At 48.2% G+C, this 20,196-nt stretch overlaps 1 protein-coding gene across 1 annotated transcript in view; it reads left to right on the top strand.

Moving 5' to 3' along the window:
• The window catches only part of POU2F3 (POU class 2 homeobox 3), a 43,633-nt gene extending 24,565 nt beyond the window's left edge, over nucleotides 1-19,068 (top strand). Inside the window, exons 5-14 of the mRNA XM_041480597.1 lie at nucleotides 5,985-6,089; nucleotides 7,264-7,366; nucleotides 10,180-10,262; nucleotides 10,388-10,570; nucleotides 11,361-11,502; nucleotides 12,634-12,770; nucleotides 14,991-15,152; nucleotides 16,532-16,598; nucleotides 18,457-18,589; nucleotides 18,954-19,068. Of these exons, the coding sequence (XP_041336531.1) occupies nucleotides 5,985-6,089; nucleotides 7,264-7,366; nucleotides 10,180-10,262; nucleotides 10,388-10,570; nucleotides 11,361-11,502; nucleotides 12,634-12,770; nucleotides 14,991-15,152; nucleotides 16,532-16,598; nucleotides 18,457-18,589; nucleotides 18,954-18,993 (1,155 nt within the window). The 3' untranslated portion in view covers nucleotides 18,994-19,068. The remainder of the gene's footprint in view (nucleotides 1-5,984; nucleotides 6,090-7,263; nucleotides 7,367-10,179; nucleotides 10,263-10,387; nucleotides 10,571-11,360; nucleotides 11,503-12,633; nucleotides 12,771-14,990; nucleotides 15,153-16,531; nucleotides 16,599-18,456; nucleotides 18,590-18,953) is intronic.
• The last annotated feature ends 1,128 nt before the right edge of the window (nucleotides 19,069-20,196 follow it).

Raw genomic sequence — 20,196 nt, 5'->3', positions numbered from 1 at the left:
GGGCAGATTCTCAGCCCAGAAAATCCCAATAAGGCAACTTTGGAGTGGAAGAGGAACGTGCTCGGGCTCCAGGGGACCTGTGTGAGCTTGCAGGAGGGCAGGGGAGAAGCCATGGAGTGGTGTGTGTGAAATCAGGGTGATAAGGAAAGGGGCAGGGATGCAGCCCAGGGTGGGAGCAGAGCAGATAAGCACGGAGGTGTAAGCAGAGGTGGAGTTCTGGAGAGGTTTGGGAGTTGGGCAAGTGAAATGTGGAGAGAGAGAGAGAGAGAGGTGCAGGGAGCAGTGCTGCAACCCACGGCAAGGCTGGGGCTGGGGGAGTCCTGGGAGGGAGACAGGGCAGAAATCCCAGCCTGGATGGTGGGAAAATCATTTCCAGTGCTTTGAGTGGAAGTTCTGGCCACTCTGACTGAGGAAATGGCATCTCCTGTTAGACTGCTCCCAGTTTGGGATGCCCATAGGGAAGGTACCCCGTGCCTGAATAGCACTGCTAAGAGGGAAGGTGCTGCAAGTTGCTTTTTTAGTGTCTTTCCAGCAGTTCTGTGCCCCTGAGAGCACTCAGAGGCTCTGTGCCCCCAGGCTGCGGGAGCAGCCCTGGCCAGGACACTTCCACCTGAGCAGGTGAGCGTGGCCAGGCAGGGCAGGTGCTCTTCCCACCTCTGCTTTGCTTCTCCTCTCCCTTGCCCAGCTCCTGCGGCACAGGTGATCATTTGAGGTTCAGCACAGCAAGCGGGAGGGGGGGGACTTCTCTCTCTTCCTTGTTTGTTTGGAAGCAAAAACTCCAGGGAAGAGCTGTGTCAGAGAGCCCACAAGAGCTGCGTGTGGTTCTGTTTGTTTTCCCCTGTCCAGCGTGCAGCTTGGTTGCTCCTAAAGTTTTGACTTGCCACCCCTACTTTGACTCCAGCACAACCATTTACACCCCAAGCCGAAGCTGAGGATAAACCCTCTCAGATCACACCTCAATTAATAAACTCAAAGGCCTTGTGGAGGGTGATGCAGGTGTGCTGAGGTTTGGGATTGCATTTGAATTTGCCATGGCTGAGCTTTAGGACAGAGCCTGTTTGGGAGTTGATCCCACGCTGAATTCCTTTCTGTCACGCTGACAGCTTCCAAAAATTCCCAGCCTTCAGTGGGATATAAACGTTACAGGGTGAATATCGTGGCATTGACATAAAGCTTTTCTCTCCAGGTGTCTGTTAAGCCCTGCTGTATGTGCAGGATAGTACATGTGGAAATAGTAATTGCAACCCCATTATTATTATTATTATTATTATTATTATTGCCATAATTCATTATTAGTGTGTTTTTTATTTTATGGGGCCCACGTGTGCGGGTAATTCACGGCGGAGCACTTACGCCATCGCAAGGTGGGAAGGCTCAGCGAGCTGCAGGAGCCTTAGATCCAGCTTAATGCCTGTTTCCAGCCTCAATCCTCCTCCCTGGGCTCCAGGCAAAGGGTTTTGGGACAGCTTGAGGCAGCCCTGCTGTGCTGAAGAGCACTTTGGGGTGACTCAAAGCACTTTGGGATGACTCAGAGCATTTTGGGGTGACTCAGAGCTGTTCCTTTCCAGCGAGGGCCAGGTGCTCCAGACCCTCTGTGTGCACCTGATCCTCCTCTCCCCTCTGCTCTGCAGGGCTGGGAGTGAGTCAAACTCTTAAACTCGGTTCTGACTGTGAGATAAGGCAGATGTGGAGGCAGATAAATGTGTTTCAAAGAGGTCACTGGCTAAATAGGAGCTTCACAACAAATGGGGGTGTCTCCATCTCCCACTAATGTGGTTCCTGCCTGATAACTGCTGCTGGAGAGGGATGGCAGGGCTTGGATAGGAGAGAACCAGAGAGGTTTGGAGAGAGGATTGGAGGCTCTGAATTGGTGGCTGAGCGAGGAGGATGATGGAGCACTGTGTGTGTCACACCAGGAGCTCATCCCAAGGAGGGTTCTGGGCTCTGATAGATGGGGAAGATATTGAGGTGATCCCTAAACTGGGATTCCCCGTGGAGGGCTCCAGCCCGACCAGTGGGATCCAACCACCAGCCCATGGAACCCAATACTGGTCAATCTGAAGGGAATAGCAGCAAGCAGAGCTGCTCAGGAGAATCTTCCCAATTTCCCAGTTTTCCAGAGCTCTCCAAGATGTCTGCAGGATGTTTTCACGAGCCGAGCGTTTGCCAGAAGTTCACAGATCAGTTACAAAACAGATGTACCTTTTTTTTTTTTTTTTTTTCCTTTCCCCTTCTTCCTACTGGTAAGGAAGAGTTTGTGCAGTAATTGCAGGCAGGTTGGGAGATGTTTTCTTCATAATTCTCCTTCTTATGAAATGTTTATGAAACACCTTCCACAAATCAGTTACGCAAGCAGGCTCCGGAGCTTTGATCATTTTCCATCACCCTCAATGTGTTTCTTAGTTTGTTTTGCTTTTTGTTTTCGTGTTTAGGCCAGAGATAGGTAAGAAACCATCCATCCTTGCAGCTGTTCAAGCCAACTTCGGAAGGGACTCTCTCTTTTCCAGCCAGTCACCCTTCCTGTGTTTTTCACTCGGCTTGCTCGGGGGCTGACCCTGTTTCAAGGCTGTGAAAACATCCAAACATCCACTTGAGATTTGCAAGTGTGATTCCTGCCCTGGCCCAGAGGAGCTCCCGTGCCTCCAGCTGCCGTTACCTGCTCCCAGCCCTGCCCTGGGCCTCCCCTGGGGCCCCAAAGGGAGGAAGGTGCTGGAGATTCACAGCCAAGAGCCCCCACACCTCGCCTCAGCCGTGGGGATTTGCAGGTCCTGCTCTTTCCCTGCTCGTTTTTCCATGGGTTTGGGTTGGAAGATCATCCCGTTGCAACCTCTTGTCACGGGCAATGAAGCTTCCACCAGACCAGGTTGCTTTCCTTAAATACTGTTACTTGTTTTGAGTAAAATTCAGTGGGAATAAAGTCTCTCCATGACTTCTCGTTCCCCTTTCCCCATCCATGATCATCCCATAAAACCAACTTCCCGAGCAATCCCAGTGGGATCTGCTCCTGGTTTTCCCAAATCACTGTTTCTCACTTGCAATATTTCAGCAGAGCTCTCATCAAATACCCCCACGAGGTGATTCTCTGAGGATTTCATCATTTCAACCTTGCTTTTCTCTTTTTTTTTTTTTTTTTTTTTTTTGTTCCTCAAGGAAAACTCTTCCCATATTTGCAGGCATTTTCTGCAAATCCGAGGCAGATGCACTGGGAAAGGAGGAGGCATCTCCTCCCCTCGTTTTATTAATTTGAAATTTACATTATTTTAAGGGAGTCTCATGATATTGAGTGGCCTCGCCCACAATGTGTGTGGTTTTTTGGGGTTTTTTTGGGTTTGGGTTTTTTTTATTTTTTTAATGTACACTTGGCAATATTGCCGGTTTAGCCAGGGAAAAAAAAAAAAAACAAAACCAAAACCAAAAGAGCGGGATTTGCATAAACCATCCCCAAAGTTTTGGATAGATCCCGAACTCCTAATGAACAATTAGCCAGCTGCAGGCCTGTCGGGGAGAGGAAGAGGAGGGCGAGGTAAATTTGAGCCTAAACCCAATGGAAATAGGTGCAAGGGGGAGAAGGATTTGTCAAGAACAAACCCCAGGTTCCCGCCCACTGCGCAGGAGGGAGAATTCCAGGGCCGGGGGAAGGAGCAGTGGGAGATGTTGTTGTTTTTAAATCGGGAGCCGGTGCTTTGCCAAACCCACCTCCCGTTCTCACATCCAGCCATGCCGGGATGCGGCTACACACCCCTTTCTCCCTGGAGCGCCGCCAGCTCGTCCCGCTTGGCAGCTGGAAAAATTGATTTCAGTTTGGAAATGGCTCGTGCCTCTTCAACACCCCACTGCCATCGGGATCACAGCTCAGGCAGGATCCAGAGCCCGGCTCTCTGAGACGCCAAAAACTTTCTTTTCTTGGGACTGCTCCACCTTGGATGAAGCAGACAAACTTTAATTTTTTTTTTTTAATAATTTTTATAATTTTTTTTTCTTATTTGCCTCCAATGGATTCTTTTTAATGCAAAGAACATCCATAAATCCACGTGCCTGGAGTGACTGGATGGCTCGGGGGTAACGGGGTGTCCTCCTGAGCCTTTTTCCTGACATTCAGTGACTTACCGCTGTTGATAGCGATCGAGAAGATCTTTCCACCTGATTTTTTTTTTTTTTTTTTTTTTTTTTGCCCTGCCAGGCTAAGAGGGATGATCATGCCAACTTGAAAGGTAGGAAAGAGCTGGAATTCATAGCATGTCTACCTCTTGCTGCAAGGAGCTGGGAGTATTGCAAAACGAGTTTCGGCGGTGTCCAGAGCTCGAGTTGTAATGAAAGGGGTGTTGTAATCACCTTCCCTCCGAGCAGCACCTTCCAAAATGCTGAGGGGAACGTTGCAGCTCCCTTTTCTGGAGCTGTTGAGCTTCTTGTGATCCCATTTTCCCCCTTTTCTCCTCTCGTGGAGATCCATCAAAGCTTGGACTCGATGGTTGTAGAGGTCTCTTCCAACTGAAATTATTTCATGCATTTCTGTGCTTTGTTCAAATGGGCAGAAAAGCTCCTTCAACCCCAAAATATTCGCTCGGGATGGGGTTTGTAGAGCTGGATTTCTTGTCCCCCTCTGCTGGCAGGAGGCTGCAGGGCCTCAAGGCCCCATCAGTGGGGCAAAGACCCTGCTCACCTTTGGGGGATGTGGGGTTTGAAGGGATCTGTGGGACTGGGGATGTTCACTCCTTGGAGTCAGGGTGAATCTTCAGGAGTTTCAAGCTGTGTCCTTTGTAGAGTCCTCCTGGTTTTCCCAGTTTTTGGGAATTAGAGGCTCTTCTTGCTGTGATGAGGAATAACCCTTGTTCAGTGTTGAGAAAAGGTTTGGGTCAATCTTCTCTTGGAGGTGAGTTCTGTATCTTTTACCTGTCCCCTGTGCATGGACACTCCTCACTCACCTTTCAGGAATTTACCTAAAAACTTCCAAAATCCTTCCCTCCCTCCTGTCCCACTCAGCACCACCAAAAGACTTCAGCTACTACAATAATTGGAACTAATTTTTATTATTATTATTTCTTAATAAATTATTTTTTTTAAATGTATTAGCAAAGTTAGAAATGAACATGGAGATTGTGAATTAAACCAGAAACAAGGATTCAGTTCTGGTCCCTGGGTGCATTTTTTTTCTAAGAATGTTGATTTAAAAATCATTATTTTCTTGTGGATGAGAACTTTGCAAGAACATTAAAGTAGCTCAAAAAGACCACTGGACACCTGTGAAGTTTTCCAGTTATTTTTCCACAGCTTGTAACTGAGGAAGGAGATTTTCTTTGCAATTTCTTGTTGCTTTTTGGTAGAAATGGAACAAATTAATTTGGTGCCTGGAGTGCTGCATTTTCAGTTCTGGGAGATTACTCTGCTTTTTTGAGGTCTTTTCCTCCATGACCCATCCTTTCCCATCCTCTTGGACCATTCTCTGTTCCGTGCAGGGAAAAATTAGAGGTTTTCCACGTCCAGCCCTCCTATCAGGGCTTGAGTTGTGATCTGGAAAGGGTAATTGCTTCTTGTCTTCATTAAAACTCCACAAAATGCTTTAAACTTTGAAAAGCTGCTTGAAATTGGTTGTTTTCCTGAAGAGTTTTAATTGAGCAAAGTGCATGGGGCTTGGCAGAGCAGGAAAACTGTCCATGGGAGCTGTTGAGCTTCTTGTGATCCCATTTTTCCCCTTTTCTCGTCTTGTGGAAATCCACCAAAGCTTGGACTCAGTGTTGTAGAGGTTTCTTCCAACCAAAATTATTCTGTGTATTCCTTTGCTTTGCTCAAATGGGCAGAAAAGCTCCTTCAACCCCAAAATATTCACTCGGGATGGGAGCAGCAGTGTGGAATAACCCTGATTTTCAGCGAAGCAAACAGCAGAGAAATCCCTGAGAGGAGCTTATTCCAGCCTCTTGGACCCCAGCTACCCTCTGCTCCTGCTCATCCCTGCTCCCTAATTCCAAAATTCCTTTGCTCTTTTGCAGATTAAAACCGAGGACCTCAGCGACTCCTTGCAATCTGCCATCCCCCCTCGGTCGGGTCACCTCGTGCAGGGATCATCCATGATGCCAGGGAGCCAAATCGCAGGGGTGAGTGACCTGCCTGCCCCTGGATCCCAGGAAAACAGGCTGATCCCGACCCCCTCCCCAAATTCCTCTGGCCAGTGGCACAAGGAGCCTGAGAGGGTGAGGAACACTGAGCTGCAAAAGCGAATCCTCATCTTCCTCCTCGGCTTTTCCTTGCGGGTTCAAAGTTAGGCTGGACACGTGCTGGGCTGAGATTTCCTCTGAGGGTTTGCTGAGCAGGGAAACCACCCCATGGCCAGGAAATCCCTTGGACTGGAAATAATTGGAGGCTGAGACAGCACCGTGGGGAAGTGTCTGATAATGCCTGCCCTGCTCTTCCTCATTCATGAGTGTCTGGTTAATGCCATTGTTGGAGATAGGGTTCTAGACCAGATTAACTCCTAATCTCAGCCTGTTGTTGCCTCAAATTGATTTACACCACAGGAAAAAATAATTCCTTGAGGGAATTTTTTTTTCCTAAGGTAAAAAAATGTGGAGTTCAGCACTTAACTCTTGTTAAATTCTAGTGGGAGTTGGATGCCAGGCGGCCCCCCAGGTGCTCAGGAATCCCTTCCCTCATTCTTCCATGGGGTATTCAGATCCATGGTACAATGCAGGGATTCTTCAATTCCCCCAGTGTTCAGAACAGTCCTGTGGGTGAGTGTTGGTGAGCTGGGACAGCCTGCTGCAATTTGCTGAGTGATTTCAGGCAGCTCACTCTGGAAATGCTTCATCTGAAGAAACTGAAATCCGAGAGGTTTCCCTGTTCCAACAACCAGGATTTGACTGCCTCGAAAATGTCTTTACCAAGAGTTAGCTTTTCCAGGGAAAAACAGACACTTCTTCACATGGAGGTCTCTGCATGCACTGAATTCTTCTCCTACACTTGAAACTTTTGGACCTGCAGCTCTCCAGCCCGCAAATTCCCCAAATTCAGTGAGAATTCTTCTCCTGCACCTGAAACCTTTGAATCTCCAGCTCAAGAATGTCACCAAGAGTTAACTTTTCCAGGGAAAAGCAGACAATTCTCCACATGGAGGTCTCTGTACGCACAGAATCTTCTCTTACACCTGAAACTTTTGGACCTGCAGCCCTCCAGCCCCCAAATCACACAAATTCAGCGTGGATTTGTGAGGAGATGCTGCATGAGGAGCATAAATCCTTGAGTTTTATTGTTCCCTTTGCTTTTTTTCTGTAGGACATGAGCTCTCTCCACACCCTGCAGCAGCTGGTGTTGCTTCCTGGGCACATGCAGTCAGTCCCCCAGTTCCTCCTGTCCCAGTCTCAGGCAGGACAACAAGGTAAGAGAAGGAAAAGCTGAGATGATGCCTCTGCACTAAAGAACTGCAGGATACAAATAGATTTAAAAAAAAAAATAATAAAAAAAATATATATATAAATGCCAAATATAAAATATAAGGTGCCAGAAATGGATAAATCTTTAAAAACCTCCCTTCTGGTGGATGCCGGGTTTTCCCGGGGGATGCTGCCGGTTCCCACAGCAGGGATGATCCCGAATCCATGCGGAGATGCTGCTGGCACCCGAGCCTTGCGCGCTCCTCGAGTGCCACCTTGGGGCAGGCAGGGATCCCAGCTGGAGCTCCGGACAGCGCCCGAATTCCAGCGGAACAGCGGAGGAGCTGCTCCCTCCCACGGCTCATTAATTCCAGAAACTCATCAGAGCTCGGGCTGATCCTTTGGAGGGAGGGGAAATGCAGGAAAGGAGCAGAACAGGTCCAGCTGAGCCAGGAGCAGCGCTGGGATGAGAGGGAGATGTTTGGGTGTTCCACAGGGCAGGAAAGGTCTCCCTGCTCCCAAAATCAGCTCCAGGAAAGCGCTGAGGACTCACTGCATCCTTGAGAAACTCTCTGTAACTCTGTTTTTTACCCCCAATATTCTTACAGCATTTATCCCACCCCGGGGGTGTGGATGGAGGATTTTAGGCTTTAATTCATAACCTGGCAGATCCAAGGGGATTTGGATCCTTTGCTTGTGCTTTGATTTATCCCAGCACAGAGCTCCCTCCACATGAACTAAAATTCAGGATTATAACATTAAATCTCTGCTGCTTGAACCCACTGGTTCACACACTCCAAAAGCAAGTGGGGAATTTATTTCTTCCTGACAAGATATAAATTCTCCTCTCTGCCAAATGACACTGATGGATAAAGATACTTGATGTATATTTACAAATAATTTTGAATTCGTTAGTTTGAAATACGGTCAGGACAATCTATTCCTTGCTGCCTGCTTTTATTCATGAATAATAAACATCTTTTACTGCAAAACAGAATTTGCTGCCTTTGATAAATTAGAATTTATCTGTTCAGTGACTTTTTTTGGCAGCTATGTTTGCTTGTCACCCCTTCCATTCCAGGCTTGACCAGGACTGGATATTCTGGCCAGGAGCTGGAATTTTGTGCAGGACATTTCCATTTGCATGGCTGATTGCCAGGTTTTAATGATCCTTCTGCCACATGCATGCACAGCCAGTGGGGAGTGAAAATGGAGAGGAATTTGGTTCAAGTGGAGTCTTCTTCCTCCTGAAGAAAGGCAGAAAATATTCCAGAATTGTCCCTGGGGCCATCAGGGAATGCTCTGAGTGTCTCCTGGTTTTGGACTGTGGGTCCATAAATGGATTTTGTGGCCAAAGGGGCTTGGCTGGGGGCTGAACCTTTCCAACAGGGACATGGATTTTATTTCGGTTGCATTTTGAAGCTGCCAGATAAATTCCCAGGCCTCATTCCTCATTCCCAGAAAAACCCAAACACCTGAGTCAGGGGTGGGAGAGCTCTGTGAAGGTGGGAATGAACAGCCACGGAGATTTTGGGAATCCTGTCAGTCTAAATATTGCTGCTGAAATCTTCATCTCAGCTGTCAGACCGGTGATTCCTGAACCCAGCCCTTCATTTCCCTCGGAGCTGGAGCTGAGATGTCCAATCATGATTTTAAAGACTCCAAATGACAGAGCATCTGCCATGTCCCAAGGCAAAGCCATTGCAGTGATTAATTACCTGCACTGGTAAAAATGTGCACCTCATTACCAGCCTGGATTTGAAATTTGAAGATGTTCCAGCGTTAGGGAAGGCTTATTCCAACCCCAGCCTAAGTAAATAAATGGGATTGTGCACATCAGATCTAAATTAAATAAGCAAAGGCAGAGAGAGAGGGGGCAGTGATTGATTCTGGAGATTATCTGTTTTCCTTTCTATTAGCAGAACTCCATAAATTTCTATGGATCTCCCTGTAATTGTCAGTTACAATCAATTAAATATATTGACTGCTCTGAGCAAGGTTATAAATCCTCACTAAATTCTATAGGTTTCACTCACAATGGACTTGATATCAACTAAATTTCTAGGGAACTACACAACCTAATCCTGTAGGACATTCCCTCTAAGAGATATAGGCTTGTACTTGGCAGTTTGTCAACGAAACAATTACACACTCTCCATAAATCCCAGTTTTTGTTGGGTTTATGGATTTCCCTTCTTTCTTCCTTTCATCATTTCGTGTCAGCCCCGACGTTCTGAAAGAAATTCAATTTATTTGAAATACAGTAGGGTAGGAAAGAAAGGGTCAGATGGCTTCCAAATGACATTTGAAAATGAAATGTAGAATTGAGAGCAGAGTGGGAGGGCTCACGAGATTAACTGGAGGATCAGGGTTTTTTTAACAAGATCAAGTGGCTGAAAGTTGGAGTCACAAGGGCTTATATTGGAAATAAGATGTCCATTTTTCTAAGAGCTACAATGATTAAGCACTGAGAGAGATCCCCGGGAAGGGTGTAGGAAATTCTCTGCAGCTTGGCACCTAAAATCAAGATTAGAGGTCTCTAAAATGCCTGAGTGTGATGAGTGACAGGCAGGGATCAGCAAATGAGATATTTCACTTCTATCATTGTTGTAATGATCCCTTGCAGGCTAAAAAGCCACGGGAAGAACCTTTTCTTTCTCTTTTTCTTTTTCTTTCTCCTGATCCAGCTCAGAACCAGACAAGTCCCTAACAGCTGAAATTCTTGTATTTTGGGCAAGAAATCACAAATGGAGCTTCCCACTCCGAGCTTCCCTGGGGGTGTTCCCTGACCAGATGTGTCTCTTTTTTATCTCCTCAGCTTTGCAGCCAAACCTCCTCTCCTTCCCTCAGCAGCAGGGCAGCCTGCTCCTCTCCCAGCCCGGACCCAGCCTGGCCTCCCAGGTAAGGACACACCTGAGGGCGTGGCAAACTCCACCTGCTGCTTTAGGGAGGGCAGATGGGCCAGGAAACGGCGTGGCTTTCTGTTCTTGTGGCTCTCAGCATCTTTTTTGGGGTGGTTTGGACAGGCTGTGGGTCGCTCCGGCCTCCCTGGCTCCTCGGTTGAACCCCACCTGGACGTCCCCCAGCACTTGCAAGTGGCAAAGCACCTGACCCCAGCAGGGGCTTCTGAGGAGCCCAGCGACCTGGAGGAGCTGGAAAAGTTTGCAAAGACTTTCAAACAAAGGAGGATCAAGCTGGGGTTCACGCAGGTGAGAGGGGAGGGAGGAGATGGCGGCAGTTTGGGGCAGAGCTGTGGATGAAGGAAAGGCTGAGTTAGGTAAATTTGGGTTATTTTGCAGCATTCCCTTCCAAATACACAAAGAGACAAACCCTTCCTAGCACCTCACCACCATAACCTCGATGTCTGCACCTTCTCCAGCATTCAGGAGTGGGGGCAGATTCCTGGGGGGAATAAATCCTCTTTCCCTGGCAGGCAGGTCATGGAAACAAGACTGAAGCTATCCTGGAAGCAGCCTGAGGGGAAGTTTAGGCTACAAGAGGAATAAATCCTTCACTGAAGGAATGATTGGGCTCTGGAATCATCTGCCCAAGGAGGTGGTGGAGTCACTGTTTAAAAAACGCCTGGCACTCAATGCCATGGTTTATTTAATGAGGAGGTGTTGGGTCATGGGTTGGACTGGATGATCTCAAAGGTCACAGAATCCCAGAATCACCAGGTTGGAAGAGACCTCCAAGATCATCGAGTCCAACCCAGCCCCAACAGCTCAACTCAACCCTGGCCCCCAGTGCCACATCCAGGCTTTGTTAAACACACCCAGGGATGGTGATTGCACCACCTCCCCAGGCAGCCATTCCAGAACTTTATCACCCTTTCTATAAAAAATTTCTTCCTGATATCCAACCTGTATTTCCCTTGGTGCAGCTTGAGAGGTCCTTTCCAGGCTGGTTAATTCTGTGGCTCTGTGATTCTGAGTGGGGCTGGCACAGCTGGCAGGGGTTTCCCTGTGCTCACTCTGGGATTTGGGTGTCCCCTGGCAGGGGGACGTTGGCCTGGCCATGGGGAAGCTCTACGGCAATGACTTCAGCCAGACCACGATCTCCCGCTTCGAGGCTCTCAACCTGAGCTTCAAGAACATGTGCAAGCTCAAGCCCCTGCTGGAGAAGTGGCTCAGTGATGCAGGTAGGTGACATCAAGGCAGAAATGCCACTGATGCCTTGTGCAGGCTGGCCTGGAGCAGAGGCTGGACAGAGCTAAAGAATAAAGCAGGGATTTATTCAAAGGATCTCCTCCATGGATGCACCTTGGGCAGCACAAGAGCCCAGCCAGGGCTTCGCCCAAGATGAACCACAATGGTCACAAAACGAACCCAAGATGAACCAAAATGGTCCCAAAATGAACCCAAGATGAACCCAAATGGTCCCAAAATGCACGAGCGCTCACGGGGTCTCTCCCTGGGATCAGCTCTGCTCCATGTGCACATTGCAGTTCAGTGTCCAATTCCAGCTCAGCCCCTGCACTCCCATCCTGCTTGTTTTTCTCTCTCCAGCCCACGGGGTTTGTGCTCCTGGGCTGAGATTTGGATCATTTGTCCTTGGTGCCCAGCTGGAGCAGGAATTGTTTTGTCTCCCTGCTCTGTGCACAGAGCTCACCATCCCATAATGTGGAGCTCAGACCCACACACTAAAGCAGCACAGAACCTGAAAAATAGAAAAGCTGAAACCTGAGGCATCACCAGCAGCAGGAGAGGATCCATCCAGGAACCTCAAACCCCTTCAGCCCCTCCCTGTGCGAGCTGGAGAAGAAGGGGAGGAACTGCTGAGGTGCTGGGGATTAGCCCAGGAGGTGCAGCTGGAAAAGGAAGGATTTCACGGAGAGGGGAATTCCCAGGGGCAGCAGGATTCGGGGTGGTGTCCTGTGCTGACCTCACGTCAGCCTCGTGCTTCACCCAGCCCTTCAGGATGTCTGAGCCATTGGTCACATCTCAGCCACTCCGAGCCAAGTGGTTTGGTCACATCCTTTTCTGTGTGAAATGAAATTATTGGAACACTCCTGGTCCCTGTCAGAGCAGGCTGGAAATCAGGCTCACAAAGGAAAAACGGTGTGTGGGTTAAAACATTTTCCTTCTTTGATTTGGACAAGCTCATTGATGGATTTGGAGCAATTCTAATAACCATCAGAGGGAGGATCCACTATGCAGGAACAATTAATCTGTTTTTGAAGGCACCTTTGTTTCACAGGAAGTGAATTCTGGGAATGAAAATAACTCATTATCTTCTTGTATATCTCTTTTCCCCCTCCCTCCTCCCCCAGAATCTGCTCCTTTGGATTCCTCCATGAGCACCCCCAATTCCTACCCCTCAGTGAACGAGATGTTCGGACGGAAAAGGAAGAAGAGGACCAGCATCGAGACCAACATCCGCTCCACGCTGGAGAAGAGATTCCAAGATGTGAGGGCAAAATCTTTCAGTCTGCTGGGAGCTCTCCCTGAGCCATTTGCAAGCCTGTGGCACTGAGTCCTCTCAAGAAAAGAGGGTTTTTTTGGGGTATTTATTTGACAGCAGGTTAGAAAATCCTTGAAGAAGCAAAAGGAAAAGTGTTAAGCCCAAAGGAATCCCCTATTATTTGACAAAATGCTTGAAGGAGTTAACAGGTAAAGTGTTAAACCCAAAGAAATGCCCAATTATTTCCCTGTTGAATGTTATTCTAAGGAAATTATAATTTCAGCAGCACATTTCCCCATTATCACCCACGGGGCCAAAGCTGATCTCTGCACCCAGCTCTTTTCTTTGTGAGTTGCAGATGTGTCACAGGAGCTCTGTGGCCACAATGCCCCACTGAGCAGCTCTTTGTGAGACCCCAGAACTTGTTGCTCCAAATATTTTTCCTGAACCTATTCAGAAGTGGAGCCCTTCATACTTTTTCAGCTCCAAGAATTTCGGGAAAAATCACTACAGGCCTCAAACAGAATTTTAATCAATAGGACTAAACTGTGCCTTGGAAAGTTCTCAAATCAAAACTGTTCCTAAGCTTGTTTTTTCTTGGTTTCTACCTCATATCAAAACTTGCTCAGTCATCATCAGCTCATTTTAGCAGCTCATTTTTAGCTGGTAGAGGGCATTTTCTGCAATGGGAATATTATCTTGGCACCTCTGTGCCAGGTATCTTTGACATTTCTGAGCTTCAACTCTGAGCAAACCCCACAGAGCTAAAAGGAATGAAAAGAAATGACTCAGAGGGCAGGGTGGGCTCTGTTATTTCTCTTTCTAAATGAGACAGGGAAGAGAGAGGCAGTGACTTTTCTGAGCTCCTGTCCCCTGGACAGTGGCAAGGCCACCAGGTTTAGGTGAGCCCAGCTCTGATTTTTGTGCTATTAAGGTCAAAGAGGGAAGAGATTTGTGACAGGGGCAGGAGACTCATCCCCCCTGACTCCACTTTGTGCTTCACAGAACATAATCTCTGACCCAAATATTTACCCTCGGAGCTTTTGTCCCCTCCCCAGCTCGCAGCCAGCCCCACCCTTGTCCTCTCAGCAGCCCCTGATGCTCTTTGGGGCTTTTTAACCTCCTGCCTCTCTCAGCAGAACCCCAAGCCCAGCTCAGACATTTCCTTGTGCTTTTTTTGGGCTTTTAAACCTCCTGCCTCTCTCAGCAGAGCCCCAAGCTCAGAGATCCCAGTTCAGAGTAGATCTCCTTGTGCTTTTTGGGTTGGTTTTTTTTTTTTTTTTTTTACCCTCCTGCTTCTCTCAGCAGAACCTCAAGCCCAGAGGTCTCAGTTCAGAGGTCCCAGTTCAGAGATGTCCTTGTGTTCTTTGGGTCTTTTTTAACCTGCTGCCTCTCTCAGCAGAGCCCCAAGCCCGGCTCAGACATTTCCTTGTGCTTTTTTTGGGCTTTTAAACCTCCTGCCTCTCTCAGCAGAGCCTCAAGCCCAGCTCAGAGCACATTTATTGGGGTTTTTTTTGGGCTTTTAAACCTCCTGCCTCTCTCAGCAGAAACCCAAGCCCAGCTCAGAGCACATTTATTGGATTTTTTGGTTTTTTTTAAACCTGCTGTCTCTTTCAGCAGAACCCCAAGCTCACTTTAGAGATCTCCTTGTGATTTTGGGGGCTTTTTTAACCTCCTGCCTCTCTCAGCAGAACCCCAAGCCCAGAAATCCCAGTTCAGAGCAGACTTATTGCGCTTTTTGGGGTTTTTTAACCTCCTGCCTCTCTCAGCAGAACCCCAAGCCCAGCTCAGAGCACATTTATTGGGTTTTTTGGTTTTTTTTTAACCTGCTGCCTCTCTCAGCAGAACCCCAAGCCCACCTTAGAGATCTCCTTGTGATTTTGGGGGCTTTTTAAATCTCCTGCATCTCTCAGCAGAACCCCAAGCCCAGAGATCCCAGTTCAGAGCAGACTTATTGCACTTTTTGGGGTTTTTTAACCTGCTTTCTCTCTCAGCAGAACCCCAAGCCCACTTCAGAGCACATTTATAGGGTTTTTTTGGGGTTTTTTTAACCTCCTGCCTCTCTCAGCAGAACCCCAAGCCCAGAGATCCCAGTTCAGAGGAGATCTCCTTGTGCTTTTTGGGTTTTTTTAACCTGCTGCCTCTCTCAGCAGAACCCCAAGCCCAGCTCAGAGCACATTTATTGGGTTTTTTGTTTTTTTTTTAACCTCCTGCCTCTCTCAGCAGAACCCCAAGCCCAGCTCAGAGGAGATCTCCTTGATAGCAGAGCAGCTCTCCATGGAGAAGGAAGTGGTTCGGGTCTGGTTCTGCAACCGGCGCCAGAAGGAAAAGCGGATCAGCTGCCCGATGCCATCCCCCATCAAATCACCCATCTACAACTCCAGACTGGTGAGGCACTTGGGATCCACCCCCCCGAGTGGAATCTCACCCAGAACATTTCTTATTACGCCACCCATTGGAAACAATCAGCTAAATTATAACAATTAATTAAGCGATAATTTTGTTTATTATTATTTATGGAAAGAAAAGACAAGTTTCCTAAGAGGAATTGATTGGTTTAATTGTAGGATAATTTAGTCAAATCATGATGCTATCCCAAAGCTTTCCCCCTTGAGATTGATGAAGAAAATCTTTCCCAAATTAATGGGGGATGAGGATTGCATACACTGATATCAATTTAGCTGCATTTCTGCTGCTTCATTTCAAGAGTTGCTTGGTGCCTTTGCCATTTAAAAGTGGCAGGAGCTTCCTCAGTGGATAAGAGATAAAATTTCAGAAATTCAAGATAAAATTCAGATTCTGCAGCTCCCACAGGAGCGGGAGGCAGAATGTGAATTTTATCTTGAAATCTCCTGGTTTTTGGAATCCTCCATCAGAAGGCAGGAAAACATCAGGGGAAATTTGGTCCCCAAACAAACATTTGGATTCCCAGAGCAGGAGCTTGGGTGAATTGTTCCCCTGTGACTGCTGTCCCTGAACAAAGTGCTGCCTTCAGGAATAAATGCTAATTTGGATGGTAGCTCCCAAATTGCCAGTTGTCACCTGAGGATTCAGCTCCCTGAAGGAGATTGGGATATTTTTTCGTGCCCAAAACCAGAGGGAGCTGGGACATTTCGGGCTGAGAATGCCCAGTCTGAGACAAAGACCATGGCTCCTACAAATTTACCTTGAGACTTCCAGAAAATGTCATTATTTCAGGCTTTTTCACAGCTGATTCATAAATTGAGATGGATGTGGAGAGTGCCAGGCATATGCAACACTAATTCTGATTTCTTCCCATGGCCTTGGATACACACACACACACACATATGCATATATTTATATATATAAATAACTATAAATATATTAAATATATATTTTAATACATAGATATTTTTACATAATATAATGATAATATATTATGATATAGACACACAATATTTTAATATAATATAATAATACATAGAAATATAGTAATAGCTATATATGTAATTCTATAGTTCTATAACATCTATATATAATATAATTATATAGAATTATTATTATTATTATTATTATTATTACTACTACTACTACTATATATATTATATATATATATATATATATATATATATATATATATATATATATATTCCTTGGATATGGGAATGGTGTTTCCACCCTGGAATATGACTGGAAATACCCAGGAGAGCCCCAGCTGTCCCTGGGAGCCAGCACACCCCGCAGGGGCTGTGAAAGGAGTGGCAGGATGTGATTTCTCCCCTCTCAGTGCCTCTGTTCCTGCCTAGGTCTCTACCTCAGGCTCCTTGGGGCCCCTCTCCGTCAATCCAGTGCACAGCACCATGCCTGGGACTGGTGAGCCTTGGGGAACCTCCCTTCCCTCCTTCCTCTGCCCTCTTATCCCTGGCTCCCCATTCCTGGGTCACATCTGCAGGATGATCTTCATCAGAGCCTTGGCTTTGGCCAGGGAAAGTGGCCCCACACAGCTGGGATGGGAACAGCCCAGCCATGCTGTTGGGTGGGGTAAAAACGTGGAAAACACTGGGCAGAAGAACATTTCCAGCATAATCCTGGGCTGGGGTGTTCAGGTTTGGGAGGCAGGCACAGCTGGGAGCCAGGTAAAGAGTTGGTTAGAGTCAGATCTCCTTGGAGACCTGAGATTCCAGATACAGGAGCAGGGGACATTCCTGGGATCCCCCACATTCCCCAGGGCAGGAATCAGAGGAGCCAAATAAAGGGTGGGTTAGAGTCAGACCTCTGTGAAGATGAGAAACTCCCACATATAGGAACAGGAGGTATTCCTGGGTCCCCCCATGTTCCCCAGGGCAGGGGCAGGGAATCAGAGGAGCCAAATAAAGAGTTGGTTAGAGTCAGATCTCTGTAGAGACCAGAAATTCCCAGATATAGGAACAGGGGACATTCCTGGGTTCCCCCCATGTTCCTCACGGCAGGGAATCAGAGGAGCCAGATAAAGGATGGGTTAGAGTCAGACCTCTGTGAAGATGAGAAACTCCCACATATAGGAACAGGAGATATTCCTGGGTCCCCCCATGTTCCCCAGGGCAGGGGCAGGGAATCAGAGGAGCCAGATAAGGATGGGTCAGTGTCAGATCTCCTTGGAGACCAGAAATTCCCAGATACAGGAACAGGGGACATTCCTGGGGTCCCCCACATTCCCTAGGGCAGGAATCAGAGGAGCCAGATAAAGGATGGGTCAGTGTCAGATCTCCTTGGAGACCAGAAATTCCCAGATACAGGAACAGGGGACATTCCTGGGGTCCCCCACATTCCCTAGGGCAGGAATCAGAGGAGCCAGATAAAGGATGGGTCAGTGTCAGATCTCCTTGGAGACCAGAAATTCCCAGATACAGGAACAGGGGACATTCCTGGGGTCCCCCACATTCCCTAGGGCAGGAATCAGAGGAGCCAGATAAAGGATGGGTCAGTGTCAGATCTCCTTGGAGACCAGAAATTCCCAGATACAGGAACAGGGGACATTCCTGGGGTCCCCCACATTCCCTAGGGCAGGAATCAGAGGAGCCAGATAAAGGATGGGTCAGTGTCAGATCTCCTTGGAGACCAGAAATTCCCAGATACAGGAACAGGGGACATTCCTGGGGTCCCCCACATTCCCTAGGGCAGGAATCAGAGGAGCCAGATAAAGGATGGGTCAGTGTCAGATCTCCTTGGAGACCAGAAATTCCCAGATACAGGAGCAGGGGACATTCCTGGGATCCCCCACGTTCCCCAGGGCAGGGGCAGGGAATCAGAGGAGCCAGATAAGGATGGGTCAGTGTCAGATCTCCTTGGAGACCAGAAATTCCCAGATACAGGAGCAGGGAACATTCCTGGGATCCCCCATGTTCCCCAGGGCAGGGGCAGGGAATCAGAGGAGCCAAATAAAGGATGGGTCAGTGTCAGATCTCTTTGGAGACCAGAAATTCCCAGATACAGGAGCAGGGAACATTCCTGGGATCCCCCATGTTCCCCAGGGCAGGGGCAGGGAATCAGAGGAGCCAAATAAAGGATGGGTCAGTGTCAGATCTCTTTGGAGACCAGAAATTCCCAGATACAGGAGCAGGGAACATTCCTGGGGTCCTCCCATGTTCCCCAGGGCAGGGAATCAGAGGAGCCACAGGGCGGGCACAGGGATGGGGTGGGAATTTGGGCAGGAAGAGGAGATGCCAGGCTCACTGTGCTCTGTCCCACGCAGTGACATCCTCGTGCTCCCCAGGGAACTCCAGCAGGCCCTCGTCCCCTGGCAGTGCCCTCCATGCCAGCAGCCCCGGCACAGCCCAGAGCAACTCCAAAGCTGCCATGAACTCTTCTGGCTTCAACTCTTCAGGGTAAGGCAGAAAAACCCACAAAAAACCCCAAACCAACCCAGGGCATCGGGGACTGGGGGAAAACCCTGGGATCTCCAGGAAGAACAGGAAAAGCCTCAGGGATTCCAGCAGTGTGGAGCGTTCCTGTGTGAAGCTTCACGTGTGACCCCTCAGGGACAGGTGGGATTCTTGTTGTGTCCTGTGCAGGGACAGAAGTTGGATTTGCTGATCCTGGTGGGTCCCTTCCAGCTCAGGATATTCTGGGATGCTCAGGAGTGGCAGGATGTGATTTCTGCACTCTGCTGAGCAACCTGCAGGACGCGCTGACCCGGGTGGGGCTGAGCGGGAAATCAGGATGGTTTTTGTCGTTCCGTGCTGCCAACAGCTCCTGGTACCGATGGAACCAACCCACCTACCTCCACTGAGACCTCGTGTGCAGCGAGGGCGAGAGCAGCTCTGCCTCCAGGCCGTGCACCACCGACGACGCTCGGGGCCTTCCAGTGCCTTCCGCCGCCGGCTGCGCCAGGAACCCCCAGCAGCGGGGCTGTGCAGGGACTCAAACTGCAGCCCAGCCCTTCCCCGAGCCCCCACTGTGACATTTCCCCTCTCCCCCAGCCCCTGCAGTGACACTGTCCCCTTGCCCAAGCCCCCACAGTGGCACTGTCCCTCCCGTCCTTGGCTGTCCTCGCATGGCTCCTCCGCTTGCAGCTCCGCATCCTCCCGGGCAGGGATCCTGTGCCAGGACTCTCCTCTCTCTCTTTCTCTGTTTTCTCTGTCCCCATCCCGTCCCAGAGGTCCCCAAAAGGAAGGAGGGTCCCTCCTGCTGTCCCTGTCACGCACAGCCCCCAAACTGAGCCGAGGTTTGAGTTCATTTCACCGCAGCCCCGTGGCTGGGTGGGAGCCTTGGTTTGCCCCAGGCTCCCCCTCCACTTGCTTTGCACCTCCTGCTCCCTTTCTAAAGGTGCTTTTTGGTTTTTTTCTTCTTTTTTTTTGTTTTTTAATTAAGTATTTTAGAACCTTCTTATTTTTCCTTTTAAAAAAAACCAAACAAACAACCGAAAAAAAACCTGTCTTTTGCAAAACTTGTGTCCAGGTCTTGTTATTGGAAACCTTGGGAGAATTGTGGTTTGTGTTGATTTACACAAATGAATGGGATGAAAATGAGTCTTGACCTTCTCTTTTTTATTTCTTTTCCTCTTTTTTTGAGTTTTATCTGATACCAAATAATAACAAGCTATTACTGAGATGCCTTCTGGTCTTTGAGCTGTAAGGAATTTATTTTCTGTTCTCTTATTTCTCCTTTACTTTTTAATTAATTTTGGCTGATATGGATATTTAAGATTAGCAGATAAGGACAAATTTAAACACCAATCTGAACCTTTGGGCCACTCTGTTTTATTTTACTTCCTGCATGACCTTGGAAAAAGGACTTGATCCCTGATAGGCAATGGTGATGAAAATCCAATTTCCTCCTCCCAGTGCTCAATTTGTGCCAAGCAGCAGAATTTAGGGAATGATGAACATCACCGCTGATTCTCCTGCCACCCATCACCGAGGACATTTATTAACCCAAACCTCAGCACAGCTGCAGTTTCCAGCTTGTTTCCACTGTGAAAATCTCAAATTAT

The sequence above is a fragment of the Pyrgilauda ruficollis genome, unplaced genomic scaffold (assembly GCF_017590135.1).
Source record: "Pyrgilauda ruficollis isolate IOZ18807 unplaced genomic scaffold, ASM1759013v1 scaffold52, whole genome shotgun sequence".
Lineage (NCBI taxonomy): Eukaryota > Metazoa > Chordata > Aves > Passeriformes > Passeridae > Pyrgilauda > Pyrgilauda ruficollis.
This window is presented reverse-complemented; position numbering and strand designations above follow the sequence as displayed.